At 41.9% G+C, this 13,434-nt stretch overlaps 1 protein-coding gene across 5 annotated transcripts in view; it reads left to right on the top strand.

The window, feature by feature from the left end:
- Window positions 1–13,434, top strand: part of LOC142439374 (protocadherin alpha-C2) — a 255,834-nt gene that overhangs the window by 46,441 nt on the left and 195,959 nt on the right. Inside the window, exon 1 of one of the 5 annotated variants that reach the window (XM_075541690.1) lies at window positions 565–3,530. The exons of the other annotated variants lie outside the window; for them this stretch is intronic. Coding sequence (XP_075397805.1) covers window positions 1,089–3,530 — 2,442 coding nt within the window. The 5' untranslated portion in view covers window positions 565–1,088. Of the gene's footprint in view, window positions 1–564; window positions 3,531–13,434 lie in introns of those variants that run through there. 5 annotated transcript variants of the gene reach the window in all.

Raw genomic sequence — 13,434 nt, forward strand, 5'->3', positions numbered from 1 at the left:
TTTTAAAAGCTAATAAACATGAAAGCCGCTATCTCTGAAAGTAGAAAACATGAAATTATAAATGATTTTATTTAGTATGACAAGATAATTTTTATCCATGTAATGTGCATATTATACACATGACTGATTTCTCCAAGCATAATTTTTCCATTAAAAAAAAAACCAGAAGCCACAGATCCTCAACATTGATGTAGTAGAATTGCAGAATTATAAGATTCATTGGTGATCATTTTTTGAATTTCAGGACTTAATATTAATCTAGAACTTTATGAAAACATGATTGTGGACAAATTGAGGCCTCAGAATACTTACCATATATAAAGCTTTTTAAAAGATACTATCATAATCTCTTAATATGTCATGCATTTTATACCAGTGTTATAGAAGAGAAAAGCGAAACAAAGTTAAATAATTTTTAGTCGCATTGCCAATAAATTAGATCATGGTAGTTAGTACAGAAAAATGTCTGATATTGAGACCTACAGTCTAGTGATGTTTGAAACGTAAGAGTTGCAAATAGAATTCCTGTCCTGAGAGTAATGTGAATTACTGTGTTTTAAATCGCAAAACAATGACAAAGAAAATTGAAATACAGTATTATAATTTAAGGAGATCTAAACTTTGTTCCCCACAAAATACTACTCGACTCAGTAGGACACTGCAAAGAAGACATTTGGAAATTCTTTCAATGATAACTATGTGGTTGGGGAGGGTAGTGTTTTCCTGTGAGTTGGCTCTAAGAAAATGTCGAATCTAGGATTCTCAATGATTATAATCACATATCGTAAGACACACTGTGAACCTTGAAAAGCTAATAGAAATAAAAATAAATATTCAGACCAAAAAGTAAAAGTAACGAGTTGTTAAACTCACCAAGTTGCACTTACACGGTAAGCCACTGGATGTCGCTGCCTTCCACAAAATGGATTTTTAGATTCAGAACAAAGGCAGAAAGCGCTGTTTCAAAAGGACTAGGAAATTTTCTGTCATTTCGAGAAGATTGAATGTAAGCAACCTAAAAGGATATTCCGAGTGTTGTGTGCTCTTCAAGACTGCGGCCTCAACCTATTAAACAGGAGAAAGGTACGATGGTTTCTAGACTAAGTGATCTGAGAGCTCCACATCTGTTGCTCTCCTTTCTGCTGCTCGTGGCCTGGGAGGCGGGGAGCGGGCAGCTCCACTACTCGGTCCCCGAGGAGGCCAAGCACGGCACCTTCGTGGGCCGCATCGCGCAGGACCTGGGGCTGGAGCTGGCGGAGCTGGTGCCGCGCCTGTTCCGCGTGGCGTCCAAGGGCCGCGGGGACCTTCTGGAGGTGAATCTGCAGAATGGCATTTTGTTTGTGAATTCTCGGATCGACCGCGAGGAGCTGTGCGGGCGGAGCGCGGCGTGCGGCATCCACCTGGAGGTGATCGTGGAGCAGCCGCTGCAGGTTTTCCACGTGGAGGTGGAGGTGAAGGACATTAACGACAATCCTCCCGTGTTCTCAGTAACGGAACAAAAGCTGGCAATACCGGAATCTCGCCTGCTTGACTCTCGATTTCCTCTAGAAGGCGCATCTGATGCTGATGTTGGAGAGAACGCAATGCTTACTTACAAACTCAGTCCGAATGAGTTTTTCTTTCTTGATATCATAAGCAAAAAGGACAAAAGTAAATTTCCATCTCTTGTTCTGCGAAAACTTCTGGATCGCGAAGAAAATCCTCAGCTTAAATTATTACTAACTGCAACTGATGGAGGCAAACCTGAACGGACTGGATCTGTGTCTCTGAAGATTTTGGTATTAGATGCCAACGACAACGCCCCAGTCTTCGACCAGCCTGTTTACGAAGTTAGAATATATGAAAATCCAGTGAACCAATCGTTAGTAATACGACTAAATGCTTCTGATGCAGATGAAGGAATAAACAAGGAAATGGTATATTCATTTAGCTCTTTGGTCCCATCCAATATAAGAAGAATATTTTTAATTAATGAAACTTCGGGAGAGATAAGAGTCCATGGTGGTATAGACTTCGAGGACACTAGGACTTATGAAATCCATGTAGATGCAACAGATAAAGGAACCCCACCTATGGTTGGTCACTGCACCATCCTAGTGGAAATCCTGGACCAAAATGATAATTCACCTGTGGTGGCTGTCACATCTTTGTCTCTCCCAGTCAGAGAAGATGCTCAGGAAGGCACCGTCATTGCCTTAATCGGCGTCTCTGACCAGGACTCTGGGGTCAACGGACAAGTGACCTGCTCCCTGACGCCCAACGCTCCCTTCAAGCTGGTGTCCACCTTCAAGAACTATTACTCGCTGGTGCTGGACAGCGCTTTGGACCGCGAGAGCGTGGCCGCCTATGAGCTGGAGGTGACGGCGCGCGACGGGGGCTCGCCCCCGCTGTCGGCCACGGCCCGCGTGTCCGTGGAGGTGGCGGACGTGAACGACAACGCGCCCACGTTCGCGCAGGCCGAGTACACGGTGTTCGTGAAGGAGAACAACCCGCCGGGCAGCCACATCTTCACGGTGTCTGCGCGCGACGCGGACGCGCAGGAGAACGCGCGTGTGTCCTACTCGCTGGTGGAGCGGCGCGTGGGCGAGCGCGCGCTGTCGAGCTACGTGTCCGTGCACGCGGAGAGCGGCAAGGTGTACGCGCTGCAGCCGCTGGACCACGAGGAGCTGGAGGTGCTGCGCTTCCAGGTGAGCGCGCGCGACGCGGGCGTGCCCTCGCTGGGCGGCAACGTGACGCTGCAGGTGTTCGTGCTGGACGAGAACGACAACGCGCCCGCGCTGCTGCCCGCCGCGGGGGCGGCCGCGGGCTCGCGGGGCGGCGGCGGCGGCGGCGGCGGCGGCGCGGGCGTGTCTGCGAGCGAGCTGGTGCCGCGGTCGGTGGGCGCGGGCCACGTGGTGGCCAAGGTGCGCGCCGTGGACGCCGACTCGGGCTACAACGCGTGGCTGTCGTACGAGCTGCAGCCGGCGGCGGGCGGCGCGCGCAGCCCGTTCCGCGTGGGCCTGTACACGGGCGAGGTGAGCACGACGCGCGCCCTGGACGAGGCGGACGCGCCGCGCCAGCGCCTGCTGGTGCTGGTCCGGGACCACGGCGAGCCTCCGCTGGCGGCCACGGCCACCGTGCTGGTGTCGCTGGTGGACAGCGGCCAGGCGCTGAAGACGTCTTCGCGGGCGGCCATGGCGGCGGCGGCGGCGGGGGCGTCGGGCGCGGCGGGCGGCGCGGCGGCGCTGGTGGACGTCAACGTGTACCTGATCATCGCCATCTGCGCAGTGTCCAGCCTGCTGGTGCTCACGCTGCTGCTGTACACGGCGCTGCGCTGCTCGGCGCCGGCCGCAGAGGGCGCGTGCGGGCCGGGGAAGCCTGCGCTGGTGTGCTCGAGCGCTGTGGGCAGCTGGTCGTCCTCTCAGCAGAGGCGGCACCGGGTGTGCTCTGGGGAGGGGCCGCCCAAGGCCGACCTCATGGCTTTCAGCCCCAGCCTACCACCAGATTCATGTTCTGGAAACAATGGAGACCAAGAGGATCCTTGCAGGAATGTAAGTAAAATGATTCTGTGATGCATTTCTTGTCTGTTATTGTTAATGATGTGAAGAACTTGGGTGGTGGACATAATTACCGTGGTTGGTGCTAGTCAACATATTGTCAATTCTAGTTCACCTATAAAAGTTTTAGAAGTAAGGTCTGGCAATCTAGTTCAGAACAATCATTCATTACAAACTCTTCAGAACTCAGTTCCACTCTGACACAATTGGGGTTCTCAACTCCTTATTCTATTTAGTTATTCAAAATTCCTATAATTTACGAAGTATTTTATTCACGATTAAAATGAACACGAGTACATTCCTGTCTTATAATCAATAAGTTTAACCATTGCTAATATAAAAGGCTGGTTTGAGTCCGCCTTATTAAGAAATAGGTTTCTTTTTAAACAATGGTGTATTTTTGAGATATTTACAGTGAGTTTCAGTTGGGGCATTATCGCTACTGTTTTACTTGTTTCCTTTAATCCCATGCTTTAAAAAATTCAAGCCCATTTTCTCTATTGTCTCCAACTGCCTCGGATAGGTAACATAGTTCTTTGTTTTGGAATACAATATCTGGTTTTCTTAGTTGTTGAATCCGTTGCTTCTTTCCTCCATTTTAATTTATTGACCTCTTTGGGAACCTTCCTGGTGTAGTGGTTCCATTTGGGGCTGGAATCTGCAAGGATAGCAGTTGAACAATCATCATCTACTCCGTGGGAGAAAGACAGGACTTTTTACTTCTGAGAGTTACAATCTCAGAAACGTACCAGCAGTTGTACCCTGTCCTGTGAGTGTGCATCAGCTCCAGGGAAGTGCGTTTGGATTTCGTCTATTTGATTTGGTGTAATTTGAAAGGTTTTAATTACCTTGGGTGTCAGTAATTTGCATACAAAATTCTTTGTGGTTGGCATGAGGCTGTATGGAAACATTTTAGGGTATGAAAATTTGTTTATGCTTTCAGTTGAAGAGACTCTTCACATCTATGTCTAATTGTCATACTGATGCTATTACACCAAAATTTCACGGTCTTCAAAATGACACTGCCTTAAGAAATTTAAGCATAAGAACCTGGGGTTACAGGCAACCATGAGCTACCTGGTGACCATGATATAGAGCATTTTAGAATTGATCATTTGATGCAAAAGGTTTACTTTTTGTCCCAACACCATATTCTTGTGACTTCTGTTCTTTATGGGATTCCAGAGTACTTGTACACTATGTGTTTTTAGAACCGTGGGGATGTCAATCATATAATATGAAGGATTAGTTTCTTCATTTTAGTCTTTCTCCAAACCTGTAGTGTAAAAGTCAACATTCGTAACCAACTGTAACAATTCACCATTGCTTGAGCTATTTTTATTTATTAAACATGGTGCTCAAAGCTTAACATACTTTATTTCACTTTATCCTTGTCATTCCTTGCAAAATACACACAACTCTGAGAAAATATGAGAAAAGAGAAGCCTTGATAAATATCTGTCTTGCCTAGTGCCACCCAGAAAGTACCTGATAGACATGGCTTCAACTGCATATTTCTCAGCTTCCAGTACCATTATGTTATCTACTGTATTCTAGAGTTTGCTTCAGTAAGTCTTTTCTCTGTTCAAGCATAGTCTTGGCTGGGAGAATCATGCAAAAATTATGTATGGGTAACTTGTTATATCTCACCATTAGCCATCATTGATTTTGTACAATGTCCAAACTGAGATAGGCATTAAACTTTAATGTGGAATGTTTTTTCTTAAAATATTTTATAACTGCTATTTATTTTAATCAATGCCACATGGAAGGAATTATTTACATATTCACTAAAATCAGACTTACCTTATGAGGACTATGGACTGGTTTTGGAAGTGTAAGTAAGAAGAATAATTTCTTGTCTGAGAAATGTCAGAAGACTGTTGTCTTCTAGTACAAGAGAGATGAGGTTGTCTGCCCCATACACAATTTATAGTCTTGGAAACCCTGTATGGTTTTCCTATGGATTGGAATAAACTTGAGGCCAGTGGGTTTGGTTGTCTTCTATGATCTTGCAGAATACTAAAGCCAAGTGATAAATTAAATGATCTCATATATATGCTATGAATAAGGATAGTATTTTGGTTGAGTGTAAGCAACAAGTATAAGCAGTGCTGGAAGCATTCATCTGTACCAAGAAAGTTGGAAGAAAGTTACTAGGCTAGGTGATCAGAATAGATACATATTTGTATCCAATATAAATAAAGGTGATACAACATAATGTAAAAAGTATCCAACAATATCCTCAATATCACATTTCTGAAGGTAGAAAAATGGTTGCAGCAAACACATCAACAGAGAGCTGCTAGACATTCAAGCTGGATTTGAGAAAGAAATGAAATGAGGGATAACATTGCTGGTATTAGATGGATCTTGTCAGAAAGTAAATAATATCATAAAGATGTCTACCTGTATTTTATCGACTGAGCAAAGGCATCCAATGGTGTGGGCTGTAACACAGTTGTTATAATAAGGTTGTTATAGAATAGGAACCCTCGCAGTGCTGTCGGGCCTATGTCGGAGTGCTAATGGAAGGCCCAGGATTCAAACCCACCAGCCACTTTGAGGGGGAAAGAGGAGGCTCTCTGGTCCTGGAAAGATTTACAGCCTCAGAAGCTGTATGTAGGGTCCCTATCAGCTGAAAAACCTTGACAGCAGTGGTGTGAAAAGAATGAGAATTCCAGAGCACTTTACTGTGCTCATGTGGAGCCTGCACACAAACCAAGAGGCAGTCGTTCAAAAAGAACGTGTTTTGAAATCAGCCGAGGAAATGATTAGAGAAACTGGACTACAGGAAGAAGAGTGAAGCATCAGATTGGAGGAAGGCTCATGAGAACAATTCGTGATGTGCAAATGACACAACCTTGGTGGCTGTAAGTGAAGAGGAGTTGAAGTATGTATTGATGGAGATTAAAGACGATAGTCTTCAGCATGGATTACAGCTTCACTCAAAGAAATGAAATCCCACAACTGGACCAATAGACTGCGTCATGATAAACAGAGGGAAAAACGGAATTGTGAAGGAGTTCATTTTTATTTGGATACAATTAGCACCCATGGAAAGAGTAGTCAGGAACGCAAACAACATATTGCATTGGGCAAATCTGCAGCAAAAGACCTCTTCAAACAGTTAAAAGCAAAGGAACTAAGAAAATTTCTGAAAACTAAGAAGCTTCTGCCTAATGCCGTGGTGTCACGTCATATGCATGTGGAAATTGGGCAAAAATAAAGGAACTGAAGAAGAATAGCTGCATTTAAGTTATAGCGTTGATGAAGACTAGTGGATGGACCACAGGCGGTCAGAACAAACAACTCTATCTTGAGAGAACTACAACCAGAATGCTCCTTCACACTGAGGGTGGCAAGACTTCATCTCAAGCACTTTGGACAAGTTATTAGAAGGGACCAAGTCCCTGGAGATAGGAATTATGCTTGGTAATGTAGGTCGGAAAAAGAGGAAGCCCCTCAACAAAATGTACTGACACAGTGGCTGCAACAATCGGCTCAATCAAAGCAACAATTGTGAGGATGGTACAGGACCTGTGTTGTACACAGGGTCAATATGAGTTGGAACCATTTTAATGGCACCTACAATAAAAATGCACAAAGCAATATGATTATTTCTGTGGTCCTACCTAAGGTCAAATAATTGAAGAAATGTTTCTAGTATTGCTTGCCTCAAAGACCATTTTACATGTATATTTCAATAAAATATTTTTGACATGTCTAGATCTTCAATGATTCAAGCTTCCTCAGTATCATTGGTGATTGAGATGTTTGTGCCAAGTGAACAAATAATTTGGGATCCGATAACTGTGTATACTTGAATAAGACACAACAAAGCAAGTGAACATCACAGAGAAAGTTATAGAATTTCATTAATCCAATGTTGAGTGGTTCAATATTGACTGGTACAAAGGTGATCTGATCATTTGGGAGAGCTTAACAGAAATTTTCAAAAGCCAGCTTGAAATGACATAACAAAAACATTATAATGAAATGTCCAATGACCTGGAGTTAGGAAACTAAAAGAAACAGGTTCAGCATGTCTCTAGATGAAAGAATTGAAGAAAATTTCAAGCTTTGAGTTGAACTATTGAAGGATTATTTAGGCAAAATGTTGAACAATGCAAGAAGTGCCCAAAGAAGATGGAAGGGATATACAACCACTACACCAAAAATAATTGATTGGCCTTTAACAATTTCAAAAGGGAGTATATAACCAAGAACCAATGGTATTGAAGGAAGAAGGCATTATCAAAAAACAAAGATGAAGGATTAATGAAAAGAATGGAAATGTTTTAAAAAAACTGATATAGCTTTGGAGGCACTCATTAGTGTCTGCCAAGAAATATGAAAGACAGCAGCTACCTGGCCAATAAATTGGAGGAGATCCATAGTTGTGCCCATTTCAAAGAAAGGTGAGCCAATAGAATGCAGAACTTATTGAATCATATCATTAATTTCACATGTAAGTAAAATTTTTCTGAAGATAATTTTAAAATGGTTGCAGCAGTCTATGGACAAGGATCTGTCAGAAATTCTAACTGGATTCAGTCGAGTGCTGGACATGAGGGATATCATGGCTGATGTCAGCTGGAGCTTTGATGAAGGCCTAGAAGACCAGAAAGATATTTATGCATGTTTTATTGACTATGCAAAGAAATGCCACTGTTTGGATCATAGCAAACTATGAATACCATTGAGAAGAATGGGAATTCTAGAATATTTCATTGTCCTCAATTAGAGCCTGTACTTAAACCAAGAGGCAGTTGTTCAAACAGAACATGGGGATAGTGTATGATTTAAAATCAAGAAAAGTGTGCACCAGAGTCGTATCCTTTTACTACACTTATTCAATCTGTATGCTGAGCAAAAAGTCTGAGAGACTACATTCACCCCATGACAAAGAAAGCAGCATCAGAAGAGAAGGAAGGTCTATTAACAGCCTGCAACATGCATATGGCTTAATTTGGATTGCTGAAAGCAAAGAGAATTTGAAACACTTACAAACGGAAATAAACAAAGCAGATTTTAACTCAATATAAAGAAAGAAAGAAAAAACAAACACTTCACAACTGGACCAAAAGACTTCATTATTATAAGCAGAGAAAATATGGAAGTTCTTAAGGATTTCATCTTACTTAGACTCAGTCAACATTCATGGAAGGAGCGCTCAAGAAATCAAATGACATTGTAGTGGGCAAATCAGCCACACAAGGCCTCTCTTAAGTGTGAAAGAGCAAGGGTTGCACTTTGAGGACTAAGATGCACCTGACCCCGCCATGATAATGTCAACCACCTTATAGGCATGTGGAAGCTGGAAGTCTGGAGAAGAATCGATGTATTTGTACTGTGGTGTTGGATGTAAATATGGAATGCACTAGAAGCACAGACAAATTTTGGAGGAGGCACAGCCAGGACATTCTTTTGAAGGGAGACTTTCTGTCACATTATTTGAACATGTTGTCAGGAGAGACTACTTCCTAGAAAAAGACATCATGCTTGGCAGAGGTTCAGAAAAAAGAGGAAGCTCCTCAATGGGATAGGTTGACACAGTGGCTGCAACAATGGGTTCAAACATAACACTTGATCTTATTGCCCAGGACCAGGCAGTGTTTTGTTCTGCTGCACAGGGAGTTTCAGTGGACCAGAACTAGCTCGATGACGTATAACAACAAAAGCAATTTGGAAGGACCTCTTGAGTTTCTAAGAATGGCTTGAAGATTGATTTGGCTTTTTAAATATCTCTGAGAAATAAAGTTGTGCAAGAGGACACTAGTGGTTGGTGTCCACCAGCAGGACATAAAAATCCATAGAGCTCGAATGCAAGGATCACAGAATTCTTTTGGTAACTGTCAGACACAAAGTTTTTCAGTATTTGTTGCAAATTTTATAAAATCAATGTAACAATGATATTGAGGTTATTTATTACACATGGACTTCTCCAGATGGAATACACAGAAATAAAGTGGACTGCATCTATGGGTCTAGACAATGGAGAGCTCAATATCATAAGCTGAAGCCAAACCAGGGGACAATGGTGGAACAGGCTATTAATTGCTCACATGTAAATTCAGGGTGAAGTTGAAGAAAATCTAAATAAGTCTATTATAGAGTCAAAATATGAGCTTGAGTCTATCCCACTTGACTTTAGAAGACAGCGCAAGAACAGATTTGTCACACTGAACACAAATGACAGAAGGCCCCTTGAGCTGTGGGAGGACAGCAAGACCATCACTCACGAGGAAGGCAAAGAGTCATTAAAAAAGGAAAGAATGGATCAAAGTGGAGGTCAGAAGAGGTTCTGAAACTTGCTCTTAACCATAGAGTAGCTAAAGCAAATGGAAGAAATAATGAAGTCAAAGAGCTGAACAGAACATTTCCAGGAGAAGCTCAAGAAGAAAAAGTCAAAAACTACAAGCACAAAGACCTAGAGTTAGAAAATTCAAAAGGAAGAACTCACTCAACATATATTAAACTGAAAGAACTGAAGGAAAAAAATCAAGCCTTGACTTGAAATATCGAAAGATTCTATAGGGAAAATAATGAACTATGCAGGAAGCATCAAAAGAAAATGGAAAGAATAAGTAGAATAACTACCAAAAATAACTCATTGACATCCAACCATGTCAGGAGGTAGAGTATGAGCAAGAGCCAATCGTACTGAAGGAAGACATTCAAGCTGCACCGAAAACATTAGCCCAAAGCAAGCCTTAAGGAATTGATGAAATACCGATTGAAATATTTCAATAGGCTGAGGAAGTGCTGGAAGCACTTATTTATCTATGCCAGGAAATTTAGAAGATAGCTAGTTGCCCAACTGACTGGAAGAGATCTATGTGTGTACCCATTCCAAAGAAAGGTGACTCAAAAGAATGCTCAAACTGTAGCACAATAGCATCAATGTCACATGCAAGTAAAATTTTGCTGAAGATCCAACAATAGTTGCAGTGACAAGGTACAAATTTAGAAGAGGACGTGCAACGAGGGATATCATAGATGATGTCAGGTGGATCTTGACTAATGACAGAGAACACTAGAAAGAAGTTTACTTGTGTTTTGTTGGCTATGTCAAGCCATCAGATTGGATGGATCCTAACAAGCTATGGATATACTTGAGAAGAATGCGCATTACAGAATTCTTAATTGTACTCATGCTTAATTGTGTTCACACATGGATCAAGAATCAAAAAGAAAAAGCAAATACAGCATGATTTAACACCAGTAAAGGTGTGTGTCAGGTTCATATCCTCTCACCATACTTATTCAATCTGTATGCTGAGCAAATTATCAACACAACTGACTTATATGAAGAAGAACGTCGCATCAAGATGGGAGAAAGGCTTATTAACCACCTGTGATATATAGACAACACAATTTTGCCTACTGTAAGTGAAGAGAACTTGAAGCACTTGTTCATGAAGATAAAAGATTGCAACCTTCAGTATGGATTACAACTTAATGCAAAGAAAAGCAAAATCCTCACAACTGGACAAATAGTCAACATCGTAATAAATGGAGAAAAGATTGAAGATGTCAAGGATTTCGTCTGGCTTGGGTCCACAATTAATGCTCATGGAAGCAGCAGTCAAGATCAAACATATTGCATTGGGTAAATCTGCTGCCAAGACCTCTTCAGAGTGCTGGAAAACAAGGATGTTACTTTAAAGACTAAGGTTTACTTGATCCAAGCCATGGTATTTCCAATTGCTTTATATGCATGTGAAAGGTGGACATTGAATAAAGAACACAGAAAAAGAATAGATGCATTTGAATTGAGGTGGTGGCAAAGAATACTGAAAGTACCATGAACTGCCAAATCGGCCTTGGAGGAAGTACAGCCAGAATGCTCCTTAGTGGCAAGGATGGTGTGACCTAGTCTTACATACTTTAGACATGTTGCCAAGAGAGACCAGTCCCTGAAGAAGGACATTTTGTTTAGTAAAGTAGCAGGGCAGTGAAAAAGAGGGACACATTCAACAAAATCAGTTGTCACAATGGCTGATTCAATGGCTTCAAATATAATAAGAGTTGCGAGGACGATGCAGGAGAGCAGTGTTTTGTTGTTGTACATAGGGTCGCTATGAGTCGGAGCCAACTCGATGGCACCTGACTACCACCTTGCCATTAATCAATTACCTTTTAGGCAAGAGACAGATCTCAGACCCACCCTTAAGATGAGTTCCAAGAAAGCACAGATGTCAGGGACTGTGAGATGGTCACATCTGAAACATCTTAGCCAAACTTAAAAGGTAGGCCATACACAGGAAGGATCACACTTTTAAAAAATGACTTAGGTTCAACAGAAAGTAATTATGAATGAATCATCATCTTGCATGAGTAAGCTTTCTCATGTTCATTTCTCTACCTTTACAGATCCCATATTGCATCTAATCTCTCAATCCTCAATGTTAATGAAGTGCTGGATATCCACTGTTTCCTTTAAAAAATCATTTTATTAGGGGCTGCTATAGTTTATTGTGCCAGCCTGGCCAATAAACACAAGTAGGATTAACTGAAGGGCAGAGGGGTACACTACCTGTGGGATGCCTAGCCTGTGGACTGTGTCGCTGTAAGTTGAGGTCCCTTTAAGTCCACATGATTGGAATGTTCATCTCTGGAGCTGGGGACTGACAGTTGATGACAGTTGGGGACCTGCCTTGCTGTTTGCTGCCTGAGTATATATAGCCCAGCTCTCTCTACAGAAGGGGACTGGCAACTGGCAGCTCTCAAGCCTTAAAGGACTGCTAGTGTCTCACTGCTTTATAATTTAACTGTTAATTTCTTGTATTATCTGTATATAATTTAATGGTTCATTTCTTGAATTATATATCTATCTTTATAAATATATTTATATGTAATTACTAGCAATCTGGTTTGTCTTTCTAGAGAACCCTGTCCAATACAGGGGCTCATACAACTCTTATCACAATCCATATAGCCATCAATTGTGTAAAACACATTTGTACATTCGTTGCCCTCTTCATTCTCAAAACACTTGCTCTCCACCTAAGCCCCTGGCATCAGCTCCTCATTTCCCCCTCCCTCGCTGCTGCTCCCTCCCCCATGAACTCTTGATAATTTATAAATTATAATTTTGCCATATCTTGCCCTGTCTGATGTCTCCCTTCACCCACTTCTCTGTTGTCCATCCGCCAGGGAAGAGTTCACATGTAATCAGTTCCTTGTAATCTGTTCCCCTTTTCAGCCTACTCTCCCTCCACCCATTGTTTCCTTTTGTCCTAAATAAGCCCAAAGTGCTTCGAATATCATGTTAAATCTAGTGTAACCTGGCTTCATGCTATATTTTGATTCAGAGGCCGTATTATTTTACAGGTGCATAACAGATTTCAGTGTCAGTAAATGTGATGTGCCTGTTCCTTTCACTTTTCAAATAAAAAATTAAAATCTCATTTCTGTTGAAGTTTATAAAGCAAATTGATTTCACATTCAGAAATTTATGGACATTTCCCTTTGTGACAATATTTTCAATCCCTTCCATGTAACCACATTCTCCACACTTCCTGCCAGGGGTAACCAATTCCATTCATCCTTCTTTATTGTTGCTTCCTTCCTTCTGGGCTTTGCTATTGGTTAAATGTTGCCTTTTTTGGTCTTGTATGATTGATTGTTCTGAGTAGTCTATGCATGGGAGGTTGGGTTCACTTTATAGGTCTTTCTACCGTTTTAGCTGAAAGGTGATTCCTGGGGGTTTGTTCAGTTCTAGGTTTGAAGGATGCCAAATACTAGATTAAAGAAATCAATTTTGATCACTTGGAAATACCAGTATGTCATCGATTACTATGGTCATTTTATTTCATTGAAAGATATTGAAATTCATTCTGTATTTGAAAAAGGCTGCTTTCATTCTATTGACTGAAATCCATACGTGTTA

Source organism: Tenrec ecaudatus, chromosome 2 (genome assembly GCF_050624435.1).
Source record: "Tenrec ecaudatus isolate mTenEca1 chromosome 2, mTenEca1.hap1, whole genome shotgun sequence".
Lineage (NCBI taxonomy): Eukaryota > Metazoa > Chordata > Mammalia > Afrosoricida > Tenrecidae > Tenrec > Tenrec ecaudatus.